Genomic DNA, 19,154 nt, shown 5'->3' with positions numbered 1-19,154 from the left:
GTTCGAAGAACTTTTTAAAAATTATTCAAATATTTCAAAAAGCAGTTTTTAAAATTTTAAAATTATTTTTTAGTTTTTTAAAAATTATGCTAAACAGATATAAAAAGCATCAAAGTAAAAAAAAAAAAAAATGACAAACTGTTTTTTTATATTATTATGAGAAATGATGTACAAACGAACTCATCTACAAATGGAAACACGTAAAGCCAAATAATGGATCACCACCTGACTCAAACCAAATCACAATAAAGAAAAATGTAAAATAAACAGAATATCAGTGTTCTTGCATCCTTGTTGACCACTTTCTCACACGTACATTTGCTTTCTCTGCCTGCATTTTAGCCCGCAACATGAAAGATATGATCATGGTATCTTTGTACATAAATTTAAGAAAAAATATTATTTGTTACTAGTGATCTTATATACCACATATCACAATTTAATTAACTATCATTAAATGATTCAATTTTCCTTTTTCAATATTAAAAAATAAAAAAATTAATTGCACTTTAAAACCATTTACTACGGTCAGATTGCACATCAAAATTTAAATGTTTCACATGGGTTCTCAATTTACAATTTATTTTATATTGTCCAATTTTCAAATTGATTCTCAAATTGACCAATAGAAAGTTTAAAAATTAAAAAAAGGAACTAGGTTTCTCATTAATTAATTAATCAATTATTTTACCTCATCTTGTTCGTAAATTAAAAAAATTGTCATTTTTTTTAAAATTTATTTATTGTTTAATTTGGAAATCAATTTAAAAATTGGACTAATGTGAAACAATTTTTAACTTGACATCTAACATAAATCACTTTAAACTTCAGCTCAATGTTCAATCTGACTATTTTATAGAGAGTACTAAAATGTAATTAATCCAAAATAAAAAATAAATAAATATCATCAATTGCCATATTAACATAAAGTCCCATGATAAAAAATGGTGGGATAGAGGAAAATTTGAAATTTAAAAACTAAATGAGCTCAGAATTTAGAATATAATCTCACCTCTTTTTCCCATTCACATCTCATGGTTATAATGGCCAATATCACCGTCTGAACTGCTGTCCCACCAAATATCATGCCAGCCCAAATTCCCTAATTTCATTTATTTACAAAATAGATATTTGTGTCAATATATTTTTTTTGGTTGACCATTTTATTCTAAATGCAGATAATATATATATATATATATATATATATATGTATATTTGGATCTAATCTGATCATGAGAATTTTTTGTGATCCAATTAGCTGTTTCTTAATTAGTGATGATGATATTATCCATCTGAGAAGAATTTTTATTTTTTCTGTATTTAGAGTCAAATTTAGTAAGTTATCAATATATATATATGTATGTATATTAGTAAAATTTAATAGCAACGTCTTATAGTTTGTCAACAATTGTATTTTAGCATTAAGTTGTAAACTCAGTGCAAATCACAATTTTATTCTATATTTAATTATTTTGCGTTTTCATTGTTTTTAAGTATTATAATCTATTTGCTGCTATCTTTTATCTCATTATTAGCTGCCAACATATCCTTGTTTTAAGAGCAAGGACCTTGTGCATGGTTTTGTCAAAGTGTTTTTGTCTTTTTGGTTATCAAAGTGAAAGGTGGTTACAAATTACAATTACATACCTTGACTCCTGTGTGAAAGCTCCAACCCATAAAATAGCCAAGCGGTAATCTAATTAAATAATAGCAACCCAAATTTATGTACGCCACATAAGATTGCCATCCAGATCCGACAGCCACTCCTATTCAGGTACAATTTTAAACATTTTAATTTTCTCAAGTGAGAAGGTATAACATATAACATTTTATGGAAAATTAACGCAAATCTAACAAATTTTGAAAGAAAAATAAACAAAGCTATACCAGAAAGAATAGGTTGAACACTGTTAAGCAAAACTGTGAAGGCTAAGAGAATAGCCAATTTGCTTACTTCTTTCAAAACAGGTTTGCTTGTTGAAAATATCAAGGCAAGCTCATTATGGAATATCATAATCAGTAGCCAAAAGAATAGCCCAATTATAATGGATGTTGTTACTGAAACTATTACAGCAAATTTCGCTCCTCTCCCATTTCCTGCTCCAAGCTCATTTGCGACTCTCACTCTGCATTATAATCATTCAAATCCATTAGCAATTCAAATTTTCTTTATCATATACCAAATGCTCTTTCAAAGTTCTTAAAATATATAGCTATATGTATGTATAATCCAATTAAATTCTCTTGCTTACTTAGCATTATGAATTTTCTAGTGAATATTGAACTCAACACGCAATCAAGAAGTCAAGCGCACCTCTAAAATCAAGTTTAGCAGAACTTTGCTCGCTTAATTAAAATCTTGTCCCTTTCACGTAATATTATTCAATGAAGTAAAGAAATGAGTATGCGTTGACCAACTAGCACTCCATAACCCAAATTGGACAAGCACATTTTTAACCTTTAATTTTGTTTGTTCATTTAGTCTTAATAATTTAATTCTAGAGTCCAAAACCTCGTTATTCACGCACCTTTACATCATCGTGAACGTATTAATGATTAAAAAAATGATAAGCATATTGATATGTTTCTCTTTACTTAATGACTTTTTAACAGTAATAATATATGACATTATGTCTACTAATAATTAGAAGTGAAAAACCAGTGCTAAAGGCAATGAATTCTAGGAGGATAATCAAACTAATTAATCAGAGGTTTTAGCAAAACTGTGGATGAAGGGGATATGGCGGGCCATAGTTCATTAATAGATTCCCTACTTTTGATTACTTGTAACTACAAGTTGGAGCCCAATTAGCCAATGGTGGCTTGAGAGTTCAATAATTAAATATTTTGCTATTTTCCATGTAATTAATTGAATTTTTTTTTTCTGGTCTAGATTTCATTAATATTCTAATGTACACGGAAAGGGCGTGATTACCTATCTTGTCATTAATTTTTGTTTTTTTGATGCATCTCTCGTCATTAATTAATTGTCTTTAAAACTAAAAAATTAGATGGAAAAATAACCCCTTCGCATGTGCCAATTATTCTCCTCCCACTTATGCGTACCACCCATGATGATGAATATTATTTTTCAATAATTAAATATAACCAAATAAAAAATAAAAAAGGACAAGAGCTGGTAATAGCAGTACCCGGTTCCAGCAAAAAACCCCAGAGGAATCATCATCTCCCAACCATTGATGCTCATACTGCCAAATAAAGACAAATCAGAACTCAGAACCCATTAGAAATTGTTGAACAAATCAAACAGCTTGTGTGTACAGTAGCACATTGAATGCTTCCTGATTAATCTTCTAAAATCCAATTACATCATCGCCTAAAACGCCAAATCTCACATGATTCACCAGTTTAATTTAATAATCAAATATGTTTAATTATATATACAGGAGTTATCTCTGTCAAAGCAAAAAAAGGTCTAGCACCACTCATCAGATAAGTTAAGACGTTGTCTATCATTGAAAAATTGCATATTATATATGATCAAAGAAAGAGATGTCTTGATTAGACAAAGTTACCAAATGGACAAAGCATCCACTTCAATCTTTGCATTCTCTAGATTGCCAGTCATTACTATCAATATTCTGTAATACCAATTCTCTAAGCTGTAGATTTCAAAAACAGAAAACAAATATCACACTCAGAACAACCTGAACAGGAAGTGAAAAAGTACAACATACAATATTTAGGCACTTCAATTGAGATTTTGTTTGTGAATATTACCAGAGCATGACCCCAGAAGCAGCAGAGAGTTTGAGAAAATCCCAGAGACCTGAAAAAGCTTCCATTGAGAATCCAGTCCAAGTCAAGGGACACCCACCACAGAATATGTAAACCAAAAGAGTAACCACCAACAACCACCATGAAAAGTTCAAAATAAGGATAGTGGCAAGCAGTCCATATTTGAGCTTATAAACAAACAACCAACTCAAAAACACATGCACCACCAGCACTAGCAGTGCTGTCCAAGCAATCACTCTGTTCTTCACCTGACTCTGCAAGAATCTCTGAATCGGAAACTGAACCGCGAAGCAGAAGTGAAGCGGTATAAAATACAGGGCAACTTGCCCTGATAGTTCTGCTACATCTGAAGGCTGTCCCAGAAGCTTTAGGATCGGAGTGGCTAAGATTAATATCGGCAAAAGCACAACAGCGCAAAGGATGAGAACAATCCATGAACGCTGCATGTATACACCCAACATGTAGTACTTTTTGGCACCAAAGGCTTGGCCACATAGCGTCTCCAAAGCGCTTGCCATCCCCAACTGTTTGATAAAAAAACAAAATATATGATCAAGACAAATGAATTTCCTGATTGATTTTGAGCAACATATTAGAATTTAAGAGAAAAACACAAGTACCATAAGACCAATATCGAAACCGAGTATGACATTGGAAGCAATGGACATAGCAGCGAGTTCAAGATCTCCAAGATGGCCAGCAAAAGCTTGGCTGATGACAAACATGGAGTAGGTGGAAACCCGACTAAAGATTCCTGGTCCAACTATTTGCCACAGATTCTTTGATTCATTCCACACTCTCGTTGAAAGAGCTTCATCTTCTTTCCATTCCCTTCTTTGTTCTTCTTTAATCGGCTCGATTGAAGCCGAGTCTTCCAACAATGGAACTTTTGCTTCCTCTGTTCCAACATCTCTACTACTTGGCATTGATCTTTTTTCACTTTTGCTTCCTCTCCCTTGTCTATGAATTCACGAGTATTTCAAATATTAGAGAGAAAGCAAAACTAAGAAGGAAATATAGATAAGAGAAAAATCACCCGCGCACACACGCACATAAATCTAATAAAGAAGGAGGAGATGGCAAAGCTGAAGCCACTTATATAAGGGGCGTGAATTTTGAAGCTGTTGGGGAGCTAACACGCCCTCCTAGAACCCAATAAACAACGTAACACGTTGCTGGGTTGGTGTGGGACAGGTCGGCTTCAATCGCTGGATTAGAACCCAACACCCAACACAAACTCAAAAATAGATGCAGTCATTGCTTACGGCATATGTACATACGCCATATGTGAATTTTTTATTTTTTTGGGTTTCATCTAAGAAAATGAGAAGTGTTTTTGTGGAAAAAAAAGAAAAGAAAAATTAACAGTACACCTTTAGAAAAGTACTAAGGTTGGTTGATATTTCTACAAATAAGTTCTTTGAATAAGAAAATAAAAAAGCATCAATACATTAATTAAAATATTAAAATATCTAAAATAATCTTCTTTTATTTTCATTAGGTTTTATGTTTACATTAAATTTCTTCCATTTGAATGGTTTTTACTATTTTAAACGACTTCTCCAACATCTTCTTGTGATTTCCTTTTTTTCTTCACGGTAATCATTTCCATTGGTTTCTGGTACTAAATCTCATTTCCATATATAGTTCTTACCTTTTTTTTTTTTTTTTTTTTTTTTTTTGAGGCGCTGGAAACAACCATGTCAATTGAATCCAACCATATCTAGGGAATTATAGATAAGAATTAATTATATATTTATATATATATATATATAATTGGTATTTTACTAGATGGTACCAGAAACAAAAAACAACAAAAATAAAAATAAAAAATGAAGTCATGCATGCACATGCGGGCATGTCTTTGCTACCGCCTTCATGTTATCATGTAATCAAATTATCAATCCTATCCCATAATATGTAGCATCATTTCATTTTCATTGTGTTGGGAATTTTTCTATTTTTCTATTTTCCTCTGAAATAAATAAATAAGAAATAATAAAAGTAGTTGGTTTATCATACCATATTAATGAGAAAAGACCATCTAAAAATATATGAGTTTCTAAAGAGAAAATCTTCTATGCATCATCGGTGTTACCAACTTGGCACCACCCTAAGTGATTAAAGGCCATGGGTTTAAAATTTGCCATGTCATTTTAATTGGTTTTAAGTATGTTTTTTTTTTTTTTTTTTTTTTTTTTTTTTGGTTTGTGGGGGGGGGGGGGGGGACGTGAATTCCCTGCATGCCTTCTTTATCTTCTATGGAAGCTGGTACCGCCAAGTGCACATGATTTTCTTATATTTTCCTTAAGTGGACCCTCGGATTCAACTAGCATTGCGGCGTTGTAGCTGTGCAATCACGCCTGTACTGCGAAAAATTAATTTATGTCTCCTTCGAATCAATTACCAGAGGCCAAACAAAACATCAAACCTCATCCCCTTCTTCTCTAATTAAGAAATTTGTAGATAAACTACAAAACTGCTCATGACGATATAATTAAATAATATATTTTAAAATATGAAAATTTATATATTTATTATTTACCAATACTTCAGCCCATACTATGTTAGAGAAAATATAAATGATATGATGATCCAGCTTTTAACAATTTAAATTTTTAAATTCAATAATAATTTAACAGTTAAAGATTTTACAACTCCATTCAAAAATCATAAAAAGTATGTAAGAATTCAAAATAGGCTCAAAAGAATAATCAATGTTTATTTACCATATTAGATCACCAATGATACTGATAAGTAGCAAAATTTGAAAACATATATGCAACACCACCCAAATAAAATGTACGTAGTACTCCAGCAGTTGATTGAACGCTTAAAAGACAGTCCATCAGTAAAGATTTTGTTTTTTCTATGCAAAGATAATGAATACAAATTTTTAGTTTCAAATTATAAAACCGAACCAACCAAAAAAAAAAACAAAAAAGGGGAAAACACTAAAGAGTCAACTCATTATGTTAAAGGAATGACCTAATATTTTTTTTGCTAAAGAGAAGGTTTTATACCCGAAAGAAACCAGAGGAAAAACTCCCACTGGCAGGAGCTGGCTCATATGCCTTTCTCCTGAGTTACAAAAGAAATAAAGATGCTAGGAAGAGACTCGACCTCTAATGTTCCAGTTACATCAATTTGCATGCACCAATTACAAACAAAGTGTGCCAAAAAATTATTTTTTCTTGGGGTCCACGTAAATTGCACTTGCTGAAACTTTTCCTTTAGGGGAAGAACATCATTGATTAAGCCTTCAGCTGTCCAGCGTGAAGCTTGGGAATCTGGGTTATTAATGCTCAAAATGACATTTCTGGCGTCTGATTCACACCATATGTTATCCCATCCTTCCTCTTTAGCCATGATCAAAGCTTGAAGGACGCCATAAGTTTCAGCCAATTCTGGCAAGTTTGTCCTAAACAGGACCAACTTGATTCTCAACACTGCACCCTTCCAATTTCTTGCCACAATGCCTATCATGCTAACTTCTTTTTGAACCGTGGCATCAGTGTTTAATTTTATCACCTAGGGAGGTGGTTTGCTCCAAGACAACCTCCTGGGATGTGTAGTCAATTCTTTATAACAGCTCACTGTAGATAGAGCTTTTTCCTCTCTGAATCTGAGATTTATGCTATCCATTGATTCGGCCAAAGAGAAATGTTCGTTGTTGAACAAGAGTTTATTTCTAATTTTCCGGATATGGTTCAATAAAATAGCTACGTAGACAAAGAAGTCCTCTTTGTCATTGTCATGAACTGGGAGGCCCCCTCCTGGGCTCATAATTAAGCTGAACTTTTCTTCTATGGACAAATGAGTTAGAGAATCCCATTTAACACTCCAGGGAGTTGCAAACCATAAAGCTTTAGCAACTTGACAGTGAAAAAAAAGATGATTATCGGATTCTAAGCAACCACATCCATGAATGCAGTCCTTGTAGACTACTTCTAAGTCACGACGGAGAAGATTAGACATAGTCAGGCCCTGGTTCATCAGCTTCCAAAGAAAGAACTTTAATCTTTCATGCAGCTTAGAGTTCCAAATGTGTTTGGCCCATGGTGATACCGGATAGGTTCCCCAATACTCCATCATGTACGCTGATATCACCGAAAAACATCCGTTATGATTCCCTGTCCAAATAAATTTATCCTTCATATTGGTATTAGTACAAGGAATCTTGCATATGTTTCCTACGGTAATATTCTTGAACAGAAGTTGCAGCTTCTTTGTATCCCAACTGCCATTCGAGCATCTTAAGGAGTCAACCATGCCACATTGCCAGCCAGCTAGCTTTGTTGATAGGAATGGGCCAGAATTTTGGGTTGTTGGGGATCCAAGGGTCTTCCCAAATATTGATTCTATCTCCCTTGCCCACTCTGTAGCAGAGGCCGTTCATAAGAAGTTTTCTGGATGTTAATATGTCATTCCAAGACCAAGAGCAGTGCTTCTTCTTCTTGCATGTCAAAAAAGAGTTCCTAGCAAAATATTTAGATTTTAAGGCTTGAGTCCAGAGTCTGGTTGAATCGGTAGCCAGAAACCAACCCAACTTGCACAGCAAAGCCAAATTCATATCGTTGAGTTTTCTTAAACCTAAACCTCCAGTACTTTTAGGTCTACAAATCCTAGACCAAGAAACTGGTATAAATGTCCTTCCGTGACTCTCTCTGCCCCAAAGGATCTTACTGGCCATACTTTCTACTTCTTGGCACCATTTCAGAGGTAATTTAACAGCAGACATTGCATACAGAGGCATTGGACTCACAACAGATTTTATTAACGTGCTTCTTCCCGCCTGAGAGAGTAATTTGGCCTTCCATCCTTGACGTTTTGCTTCGATCTTACTTTGCAGATCCTCATAAGCTTTCGAGTGACTCCTACCACCAAAGATTTGGTTTCCAAGGTACTTTGCCTCATTTGGCAACTCATTCATCTCCAGAATCTTTTCGATATTGACCTTGGTTTTGTCTCTTGTGTTTTTGGAGAAAAAGCAGCCAGATTTTGAAAGATTTATCTTTTGTCCCGTCCATCTACAGTATGTATTAAGACATTTTTCTAGCTCTTTTACTTCTTCCAAATTAGCCCTACAAAACAGAAGTATATCACCAGCAAAAAATAAGCGAGAAATTGTAGGACTAGTCTTTCCAAGCTTTATTTCGTGGATTTTTCCTTCGTTTTCGAGCTTAAGGAGCATTCTCAAGAGAAGTTCGGAGTACAAAATCATTAAAAAATGTGACAGAGGATCGCCCTGTCTGAGTCCTCTTTGCATTGGCACTCTACTAAACCCGCTGCCATTCAACAGTAACTCCACCTCCTCTATTGATATGCAACCCATCACCAAAGTGCTGAACCTGTGAGAGAATCCCAGCTTGGTAATGATTCTAGATATGACTCCCTAATCTACTCTATCGTATGCTTTCATCATGTCAATTTTAATTCCGACTAGCCCATTTCCAGTCTTCTTCCTCTTCATTGTGTGCACAATTTTGTTGACTAGGATAGTATTTTCGCCTATCCATCTACCTGGGATGAAAGTAGCTTGGGAAGGGGATACAAGTTTGTCTATCACGGGCCGCATTCTTTCCACAATAAGTTTGGAGATGATTTTGTAGACCGAGTTGCATAGACTTATAGGCCTAAGGTGGTTGAAATGGGCAATTTTCTTGGCCTTAGGGACAAGGACCATAAAAGTTTTATTGATCGAACTTGGGATAATCAACGACCGAAAGGCATTCTGGGTCGTTTGAATAATGTCAGGCCCTACTGTGCTCCAATATTTTTGGTAGAAAAGAGCAAGCATCCTATCAGGTCCGGAGGCTTTAATGGGATGCATGCTCTTAACTATCTTATAAATTTCATTTGTTGTGGGAATGGCATCGATTCTTTCATTGTCTAAATCAGATACGCCTCCCTGAAAGTAAGCATCTAGGCAATCATAGAAGACAATCGGTTCCTCTTGGAAAAGATTCATGAATTTAGTTCTCAGGTAGTTCCCAATATCTATTCTTGACTCCAGCCACTGACCTGAGTCATCTTTAATGGCAGCAATGAAGTTCTTCCTTCTATTAGTAATCGTTGATGCATGGAAGAATTTAGAATTTCAGTCTCCAGCCTTTAACTAGGTTTCCCTAGATTTCTGCCTCCAAACCAGTTCTAGCCTTAATCTCCATTCATCAATTTAAAATTGGATATCCCGTTGTGTTTTGATATTTTCCTCAAAGGGAGGAAGGTTGTAAACCCAAGCTTAGAAAATCCTCCTACTCTTTTAATCGGGTATGAAAGAATCTGAAACTTCCTCTATTCCAAAATTTTAAAGCTTTCGCAGTGTTACTTATTCTGACAGTTAGAGGAATCCTTTACCACATCCTATCACGACACCACCAAGCTTCACTGATAATTTTTTCACAAGAGTGGTCACGGGTCCATATTTCCAAAAAGCAAAACAGTCTTGGTAAGGATGGATGGTTTTGCTTCAAGGATAGATGAATCGGAGTGTGGTCTGAACCTGCCAGGGAAAGATGTATCACACCCGCTTGATTGAAGAGAATCCTCCACTCGGCATTAACTACCACTCTGTTTAACCTCTCTCTAATGTTTACATTGCCCCATTGTCTGTTACACCAGGTATAAGCAATGCCACTAAACCAAAGATCAAAGGCCCCCATCTCAATAATGAAATTTCAAAGGAAAAAATTAGATTTTTGAGATACTCTGATAGGACCCGCCCCGGGAACCTTCTTAGGATCTCCTGGGTGGCCCCACCTAGTGAAGTCCCACTGAATAATCCCTAGAGAATATCCAATGGAATCTCACCCTAAAACGTGGATAACAAACACAAGCGATAACAATAATACCTCAATATGTATATAAAAATAAATAAATCCACAACAGGGTAAAGTCCACAACCGGCCTACTGTACTACAGGCCATAATATACGCATAAGTACCATGGTCTCTACTGAGTCCCATATCTAAAATCAGAGCGTTCTAAAAGTATCAACGAAGCCCAAGAGTACAAATAAGTAATAAATAAATCCAGAAGATAATATTAGATAAAGGAAAGATAAATACGGCTGCTGTCGTGGAAGGAACAAAACGATAAGCTATACGCGAGGTAGACTACTACTAACTGCATGGGCCTAGGGGAACGAATTTAAAACAATAAAACGTGAGATAAAGAAATCTCAGTGAGTGGTATAGTATAATAGAAAATTAATAATTTATTTCTGAAAAGCCTTTCTCTCAAGACCTTTGGCTTCACTCATTTGAAAAATTCCCCGTTTAAAAATCATTTCACAAAACCAAAACTTATATCCCAATTTAATATATCATAAAACCAATACTCAAATACAAAATGAACGATCATTGTAATATTATAAAATGTCTCAAATTAAGATATAAATATTTGAGCATAAAATATAATAATTACAGTTCCACCAAATAAATATGAAAATACAGAAATCACCACAATATTTGTAAATCAACAATATGTTCAAACGTACACAATGTACCAAATGATGTATCAATCTATAAACAGTGGGATACCCCCACCTCACGACCCTCAATATCCGAAGCATATCGTGGAAATAGCAAATCGTCAGGACGTACCCAACCTTACGGTCCGTGGCAATAATATCCTGCGGGCAGAGCCCAACCTCACGGTACCGTGGCTATAATAACCCGTGGGATAGACCCAACCTCACGGTTCGTGGCAATAATATCTTGTGGGCTGAGCCCAACCTCACTGTACCGTGGCAATAGTAATAAACCGTCGAATAAACCTGACCTCACGGTCTGTGGTAATAATATCCTATGGGCTGAGTCCAACCTCACGATACCGTGGCGAAAACCCAGCGCGTTATAATATAATATAATATATTATTGATCCATGATATTAGCACTACATGGTACATCAATTTAAAAATAACCGATACAGTATCCTTAAAACAATCTTGTAATATCTTAAATACTTTTTCCGAACAATACTGTATCATGAGTCTTTATTTAATTTCCAAATTTATCTGCTTATTTAAATATTCCAAAAATTTCAAATAATCGTTTCATATAAAACCAAAAATACCACAGTGAAACATATTCACCATAACCAATTTTAAGCATATAAAATTTTAAAATACTTGAACATGCTTAAAATCATATAATTTTCAATCTGCTTTCTCAAATCAATTATTTTCCAAAGTGATTTAAAACCTTAATTCAAATACCAAATATTTAAATACCACAAGTTCATTCATGAACTCATTAGAATTGTCAAACGTTTAAAACATTGACGAAAGTTATATAAAATGATAACACATATATGTAAAAGCAGATCTTCATATATCCATAAAATGAACATTCAAATCAAATGATAGGTATAAGTAAAATACTCAAACCACATATATATTATATTATATACCCAAAACATTTTTAAAATTATAATCACTCACAGTACTGTAGATGCTCATGTATGCTCCTCTACAAGATCATCTGAAGGCTCAACTCAAGTGCCTGTAATTGATAACATAACTCTCAGGCTCCAATTAACTAAACCAAAGACACTTGTACGATACAAATATCTTAATATAATTTATGGTACAATAAAACTACATAAATTGGATATCGAACAGTGCAATTATACTGCGTACCCTTAAGATTTGGTATCCAAAATTGGAGATTTTCACCCAAAACCTAATCTTTTGAAATTGAGCCTCCCTATGGGTCCTAATAATATCCAATTTCACTAATTCAACTCCAATTTTAACCAATTTGACCAATTTTATCCAAACACAATCCCAACTTATTCGAAAAATTAACTAATTGACCCAAAAATAGAAAAATTACCAAACGACCTCCAAAATTCATGAACTTTATATTGACGGAAAGCCCAAGAGACAAGAAACTCATCAGTATGCTCACCTTGGTCCAAAGTTTCCTTTGGTGGCCGAAAAACACAGTTGAAACGTTGACCGAACTTCCCGTTATCGGATCTTTCAAACGGTGGGGAATCTGGACAAAATAACCACGGAAATGAGCTCAGAGGGGTCAAAAATAGTAAAAAAGGTGTATGGGTTGGCCTAAAACGGCCAGAAAATGAGAAAATCTGGCAACCCACCTCGCCGGCCGCCGTAGACTTCGCCGGCCCGATCTAGGTGCGTCCAGGTGCTGCTCGCCGTGAAATTTCACGGCTGAGCTCACCTTCAAGTGACCTTTCTACTTGGCTGGTGCATGTAGGCCGTGGTTGGTCGGAAATGGGCAAAATGGCGATAACCCAGTTCGACAGTAAACAGGTTGAAACGACCCAATTTAAACCCACGGGTCTGGAGGGAGAATATCTCAGGTTTGGTAGATGAAATGGATATTTTGGATTTTGCTTCCTGTTTGGAATGCTTACCAAGGCTTATATAGAGCCTAAGGTCACTAACAGATAAAAACTGGGGATTGATCTAGACAGTGATATAAAACTTATGCTTAAAACTTCTCATAACCATAATTTTTTATCCGTAACTCGGAATTTGACATGCTACCAGTCTATAAACTCGTATCGACGAGATCTACTCAATGGTATCTCAGTCAAACAAAAAATATTGACTATCAAAAAGTCAACTTGGACCCCCATATTATTCACTTGGTCAAACTTGATCAAATTTAGTCAAGTTGGTCAAACTTGTTTAATCATGTGTATTTTTGGTACGGAGTGTTATATACTCTCTTGCCTCCTTGTTTTTCTTCTTGATAGGTGACATCGTTAAAATCTCCCATGCACATCCAAATATTGATGCCTGATTTCACTCTCCCTTCCAGTTCAAGCCAGAAATTTCTTCTTTGAGTCCTCTTCGCAGGACAATAGCAAAAGCAGCAGTTGCAAGTTGAGCCATTAGAAAGTAGTACAGACACTCCCATAATCCATTTGAATTTATAAAGAACTGATCATCCTGTTTCAGATTTCCAGAAAAAGGCTAGACCCCCTACTCTTTGTTCTGCTTCTACAAAGGTGAAGTTATCAAAAGGTAATCCTTTAGCAATTTTCGTCATTTTAGCTCCATCCACTTTGGTTTCAATGAGAAATAAACCAAGTGAGGAAGAATTTTGAACGAGGCTTTTTAATCCTCGTACTGCCGAGGCTCTTCCTAGATCCTGACAGTTCCAGGAGCTGAAATTCATGAGGAAGGGGGGCATATATTGGCCCGCCTTTTCAGCTGAGTTAAAACCAGATATTGCTCCCTTCTCTGTATTGCCTAGCCTTCTTGGTGATTGTCTCGGGTTCCTTACTCCCCTAGCAAGGTCTTTCATTCTGATTTTAGGTGAATCTATCTGGTGGTCAACCTTCTGGATTTCTTTATTGGGATGGGAAATTGAGACTTCTGTTGTCTTTGATGTGCAATCTTCTGTCGAGTTTAGACTTCGTGAGGTTGGAAGAAGTCTAAAAGAATCGCACTTACCCTTGCTTAATACTTCTGTGATACGCACTTATTTGTTGTTACTCTTGGATTGGGCCTTGACTTGAAGAACTCGGTCCTCTCTTTTTCTCTTACCACCTGTTCTCTTAGGATGATTAGATATGATTGTGAATGAAGGCCCAGGATCAACTTGACCCAAATTGATGTTACTACTAGTTTCAGTTGTTTGGGCCCTAACAAAGGGGCTTGGCCCCTTCTCCTTTTTTTCAGAGTTGAAAAAGGGAGGGAAAAAATCCTCTTTATTGCAAATTCAAAATTCTTCTCATAATTACCTGACAGCAAACTCTGGTTTGTTGTGATGTTTGAGTTCTCAGTCAGGTCAGTGTGGCATGGTGTATTGTCCACGTGTTGTTTACTCATTGGACTCTGTTTTGGCCCGTTGCCTGCTTCCTGAGCCATGCCATCCTTCTCACTCGGTTCTTGACTCAATTGGGTTGACTCAGTTTCATCTTTGTTCTTCGCCTCGGTGTTACCCGGTGCTTGCTCTTGACTGCCTTCTGTCCATCTCGGAAACATGTTCTCTTTTACCCCTAAAGATGCATGCACTTCAGCCCTCAGCCATGGACCGAATAGATTTCCTTTTGGTTCTTGATCTTTAGCTTGTTGACCACTCTGTTGGTTTGGGCATAAGCTTTTGCCATGGCCTAATATTTGACATGAGTAACAGAAATCTGGTATTGTTCATAGGCAAAATGAACCCATGAAGTTTCTTTCCCACCTTTGTGAAGAAAACCCGTTGGAACTGGTGAAGAGGTGTCAACCTCTACTTGGAGACGCATATATTTTATCCCAATAGCATTCGTGTGAGATGTGGTTTCACATTTTAACACCTCCGGGAATAGGCCTCCAATCTGCATGGCATTTTCTCTTGTCATAAATTGCAGAGGCAGTCCGTGAACTTGAGTCCAAAAGGTGGAGCATTTGAAGCTGAGATCATCGAAGGAAAGCTCTGGCTTCCATTCTCACAGAGCTAGGTGAGCGCCGCCTATGGACCAGGGTCTCCTGTTCCAGATTCGGTTTCTATCAACAGCAGACTTGAAGCAAAATAGAAAAATATTATGTGTATTTGTTCTACCCTTACCAGTTCATCGGTGAACTATATTCGTCGGATAATGGACTGAACCACGTTTGTTCTGATGGGTTTTGTAGATAGTACTTTACCCATCAGTCGTAGTTGGGAAATTCGGGAGGCATTTACTTCATCTGTCACTAACTCCAGTTGTGGGCCTTCAAATTGTGCATATGATGCACTATTTTGCTTCATTACAAGAGAGAGATCTTAACTATATCACCATTAAGGTGTAGTCCAGGTTATCAGAAACCTACATTCAGAAGCGTTTGGGAGCTCTGAAAGTGTTTTTCTTTTTCTTTTTTTTCTACAAAAGAGACACTCCTCTGTTCAAAGTAATGACCTAATATTTATATCTCCTTCCTTACCCAATTTCTAACCAACAAAAAACAAAATGAGTGTATTCGATGTTGCCTTGACCAGGACCTGACGTTTTAATGCAATGATTTTATAGACCATACGTTTGGAATCTTTGTATACGATCAGAGCTTTAATTTAATTTTCCCCTTTGTTTTATATTTTATTTAATATTTTTTGGGTACTGTTCGGAGCTTTTATTTGGGTCCCTGCTTGTTTGATTGGAAGCTATTGGCAATCATTTAACAATATTCAGAAATTTTGTCTTTTTTACCTTAATTTTAACCGGACTAACTGGGTTGGGGCCAAGTGTCCATTTTGGTTTGGACAGAATGTACAAAAAATTGAAACGCATTTAAGAGGACACGCCAAAAATTAAAAAACAACAACAATAAAAAAAAATAATAATAATAACAAAACATTATGGATGCATATACATATATATGTATATATATATATATATCAAATCTCTTATTGAACCCAGTTGACAATAATATGCTAAAATTTTTAATCATAGTTGTTGGATTTTTTAGAATTTGTTTAATTAGGTTTTACCTATGTTTTATATTTGAGTTTATAAAGTTCATCTAATAGGTTTTTCGTATGATGTTATGGCGGTACAGCAAGTGGTAAAAGATAACTTAACAGAACTTTATAACATCACACTTATTTGTGGGACAAAAACCTCAAATTGATACCACCTTTTTATTGCAGTTGTCTATTTCTTATTAAATTTCAATCACAATTTTTGAACTGCCCCCAACCAATCATCATAATCAAGCTTTAGGCCTTGCAAGTTTTGATAACGATATGTAGGAAGTTTGAAAAACATATACCCAAAAAAACAAACAAAAAAAAAAATCCACAAAGATAAGTGACCAAGAACACATCATTATGTCATTCAATAAACTTTTATTATATCATTTGTGCCCTTTTCTTCAATATACATTCATAAAAATAAAAATTAAAAATTAAGGAAGAAGATTTTATATGCAAAATAAGAATTTACTTGTGAAAATTTGTGGAAAAGTACAAAGGAAGTTGAAGATTTGAGCATACATATACCACTCTGATAAAATTATAAAATATCATTGTTCAAAGTCCAAACTTATAAAACATCGTGTGTTTATATATCAACTTAATTAGTAGTTCCACAAAAATCAACTACTATTCCTGATCAATCTATGCCTACAATATTGAGGCTGACACACTTAAGAAAACTGCTAACAGTAGAACAAAAACCAATTAGAAACCTTTTTTTTTTTTTTTTCCTTTCTTCAATTAGGATTAAAATAACTTTTAATTAAAGGGAGAATGACATGACTCAAATCCATGACTTTAAAAGTTTGGACGTGCAAGGCATATTACTAGATCAACTTCACTGGTAATTCAATTATAACCTTAAACTATTTACTTGTCAACCAATTTTATCGGAACCAATTAGATACTTGAGTTACAAGAAAATGCTCACTAAGTGTAAACTAACATAATATGTAAAAGGACTTTTTTTTTTTTTTTTGAAGCAATGTAAAAGGACATTTATTAATTGAGTTTTCCCTTTCAAGACCAATATTTTAAAAATACAAGTAAATTATTTGAATTGGGCCAAGAGAAGAAAGGGTAGATAACTGGGGACTAGGGTCTCAACCGTTGGTCATATCCTGTAATGAATCTTGAAGGGTAATTTGGCCCAATATCCTTTTCGGATGAGCTTAATGATATTTGCCTTTTCATTTGCTATTATTTTTTTTTCTACCCTTCAATATCTATTTTAACCTTAAAACAATAAAAAATGACTTAGGTATCATTTTATATTTTAAATAAACAAAGAACAAAAATCTACTTTTTAGAAAATGAAAACAAAGTACATCAAGTAATTGTTTTTACAAGAATACACAAAAATCCAAAAAAACAAAACTTGTCATGGAAAAATCAAAGGAAGCTTCATCTCACCCTTAAAAATACAAAGAAAAAACAAAAAAACAAAACTTCATCTTATCTCAGCACCCTTGAACGGCTATCTTTGAGGTAATTGTTTTAATATTTTTGTTTATTTGTTGCCGTGGCCCGGTGTGGGTTTGTTTTTGTGTTAATTTTTTGCCTTGCCGTGACCGGTGTGGATTTGTTTTTGTGTTTATTTGTTGCCTTGCCATGGACCTGTATAGGTTTTTTTTTTGTGTTTATTTGTTGCCTTACCATTAAATACTTACAAATTTAGTACAATGTGATACATTGAAACTTTTGATTTGTGTTTAGAACGGGTTAAAAATGTGGAATTTTTGAAGTTTATTTGAAATTTGGGTTTTTGTATAAAAGTGATTATAACCTAGGTTTTAGGATAGATTGATACTGGGTATCAGTAGGAAATTAAGAGAGGAAAAAAATGGGACCGGTTTGGCCTTAACGGGTGGCCAGAGGTGGGAGAAATAACCATGTCAAAAATCAGATCGGGACCGGTTCACGCAGGTTCGGGTCAACCCGGCTAAAGGTTGAAGATGGAACGAATGACATGTCGTCTGGGATGAACGACACGTCGTTTTTAATTTTTTTAATTTTTTTTTTTTTTGGGTTCCATCGACATCCCTAAGCATGGAAAATAAATAAAGGATGAAGGCAGGGAAATCAGTGAATTTGATGAAGAATAATGTTAGTTTGTAATAATGTTAGTTTGTAATAAATAAACATAATATATGTATATATATATATATGTATATTTGTTACAACTTAGGGATATAAGGATTTTTACCCTGATCGAAGTCTAAATCCTAAAGCTAAAGGTGTTATCTCACTAGTGCATGATACTCAAACTCTGTCTAGAAAACTGCTTTTGTGGGTTGAAAAGAAGAATTTTTATAAAAATGTACTTGACCCTTAAGAAACTAATTATTTTTCTTTTTTTATTTGTATACAGATAAATCCTTGACCTTAAACTAATTATACAGATAAAATAAATATAAAGTGAATGATTTGTATAGCATATATAGGTGTCGGTAGGTCTGAGCTTTTATAACCAAATCAGGTTAAACACAAGCAATATGGGGAAGAGATGTAGCTACATTAGTTGACATACTCATATAGAAGTGGTGGACATGTTGCAGTCCAGCTTAACCTATATGTTCAGATTATAGTCTGCAACTTTCTGTGCACATTTTTTAAACATATATTGTATGTTAAGAAATAATTAAATATAACATGAATATGATATGCATATATACAATCTAGCGGCTGCTTTTGATTGGCTTACAACAATCTGTCTGTTGCATAGCTTCTATGTAGTCTTCCACCTCTATACTTCACTTTCTTGTTTTTCTTTATTGGGTGAATTGACTACTTCTTCTCCAGTCATTTCAATATTTTTTCACTTTATCTGCTTCTACATGTAGCATCATAATTGGCCAAATTGTGGGTTGCTCTATTAAAACCCCACTTTAGACTATAGCTGCATTAGAAATCTTAGTTGCTTTTCAGACATTTTTTTTCTTTTAAGTTTTTTCTTCTTCCTTTTTGCTAGGG

At 34.8% G+C, this 19,154-nt stretch overlaps 1 protein-coding gene across 4 annotated transcripts; it reads right to left on the bottom strand.

The window, feature by feature from the left end:
• Positions 1 to 131: 131 nt before the first annotated feature.
• On the bottom strand, positions 132 to 4,892 carry LOC107403871 (protein DETOXIFICATION 27). Of its 4 annotated transcripts, XM_048478689.2 has the most exons (8): positions 4,380 to 4,887; positions 3,742 to 4,283; positions 3,537 to 3,623; positions 3,153 to 3,209; positions 1,888 to 2,126; positions 1,648 to 1,766; positions 1,013 to 1,102; positions 132 to 331 (listed from the first exon to the last, which is right to left on the bottom strand). In XM_048478689.2, the coding sequence occupies exons 1-8, from the start codon at positions 4,683 to 4,685 to the stop codon at positions 275 to 277; spliced, it is 1,497 nt and encodes a 498-aa protein (XP_048334646.2). In that variant the 5' UTR covers positions 4,686 to 4,887; the 3' UTR covers positions 132 to 274. The 4 variants fall into 4 exon arrangements, 2 of the variants coding, with proteins under 2 accessions (XP_048334646.2, XP_048334647.2); XM_048478690.2 differs by lacking the exon at positions 3,537 to 3,623 and having other exon boundaries at positions 4,380 to 4,892; XR_007242411.2 differs by lacking the exon at positions 132 to 331 and having other exon boundaries at positions 1,648 to 1,763; positions 1,955 to 2,126; positions 4,380 to 4,880.
• Positions 4,893 to 19,154: the final 14,262 nt, after the last annotated feature.

Source organism: Ziziphus jujuba, chromosome 7, assembly GCF_031755915.1.
Source record: "Ziziphus jujuba cultivar Dongzao chromosome 7, ASM3175591v1".
NCBI lineage: Eukaryota > Viridiplantae > Streptophyta > Magnoliopsida > Rosales > Rhamnaceae > Ziziphus > Ziziphus jujuba.
This window is presented reverse-complemented; position numbering and strand designations above follow the sequence as displayed.

Bases quoted from the DNA above. Each gene is read 5' to 3' on its own strand.
- LOC107403871 (XM_048478689.2), bottom strand. From the start codon at position 4,685: ATGCCAAGTAGTAGAGATGTTGGAACAGAGGAAGCAAAAGTTCCATTG. The intron at 3,624-3,741 runs GTAATATTCACA...TGAAATCTACAG, and splicing joins GCTTCTGGGGTCATGCTCTG to CTTAGAGAATTGGTATTACA. The intron at 1,103-1,647 runs GTATGTAATTGT...AAATGAAATTAG, and splicing joins GCTTTCACACAGGAGTCAAG to GGAATTTGGGCTGGCATGAT.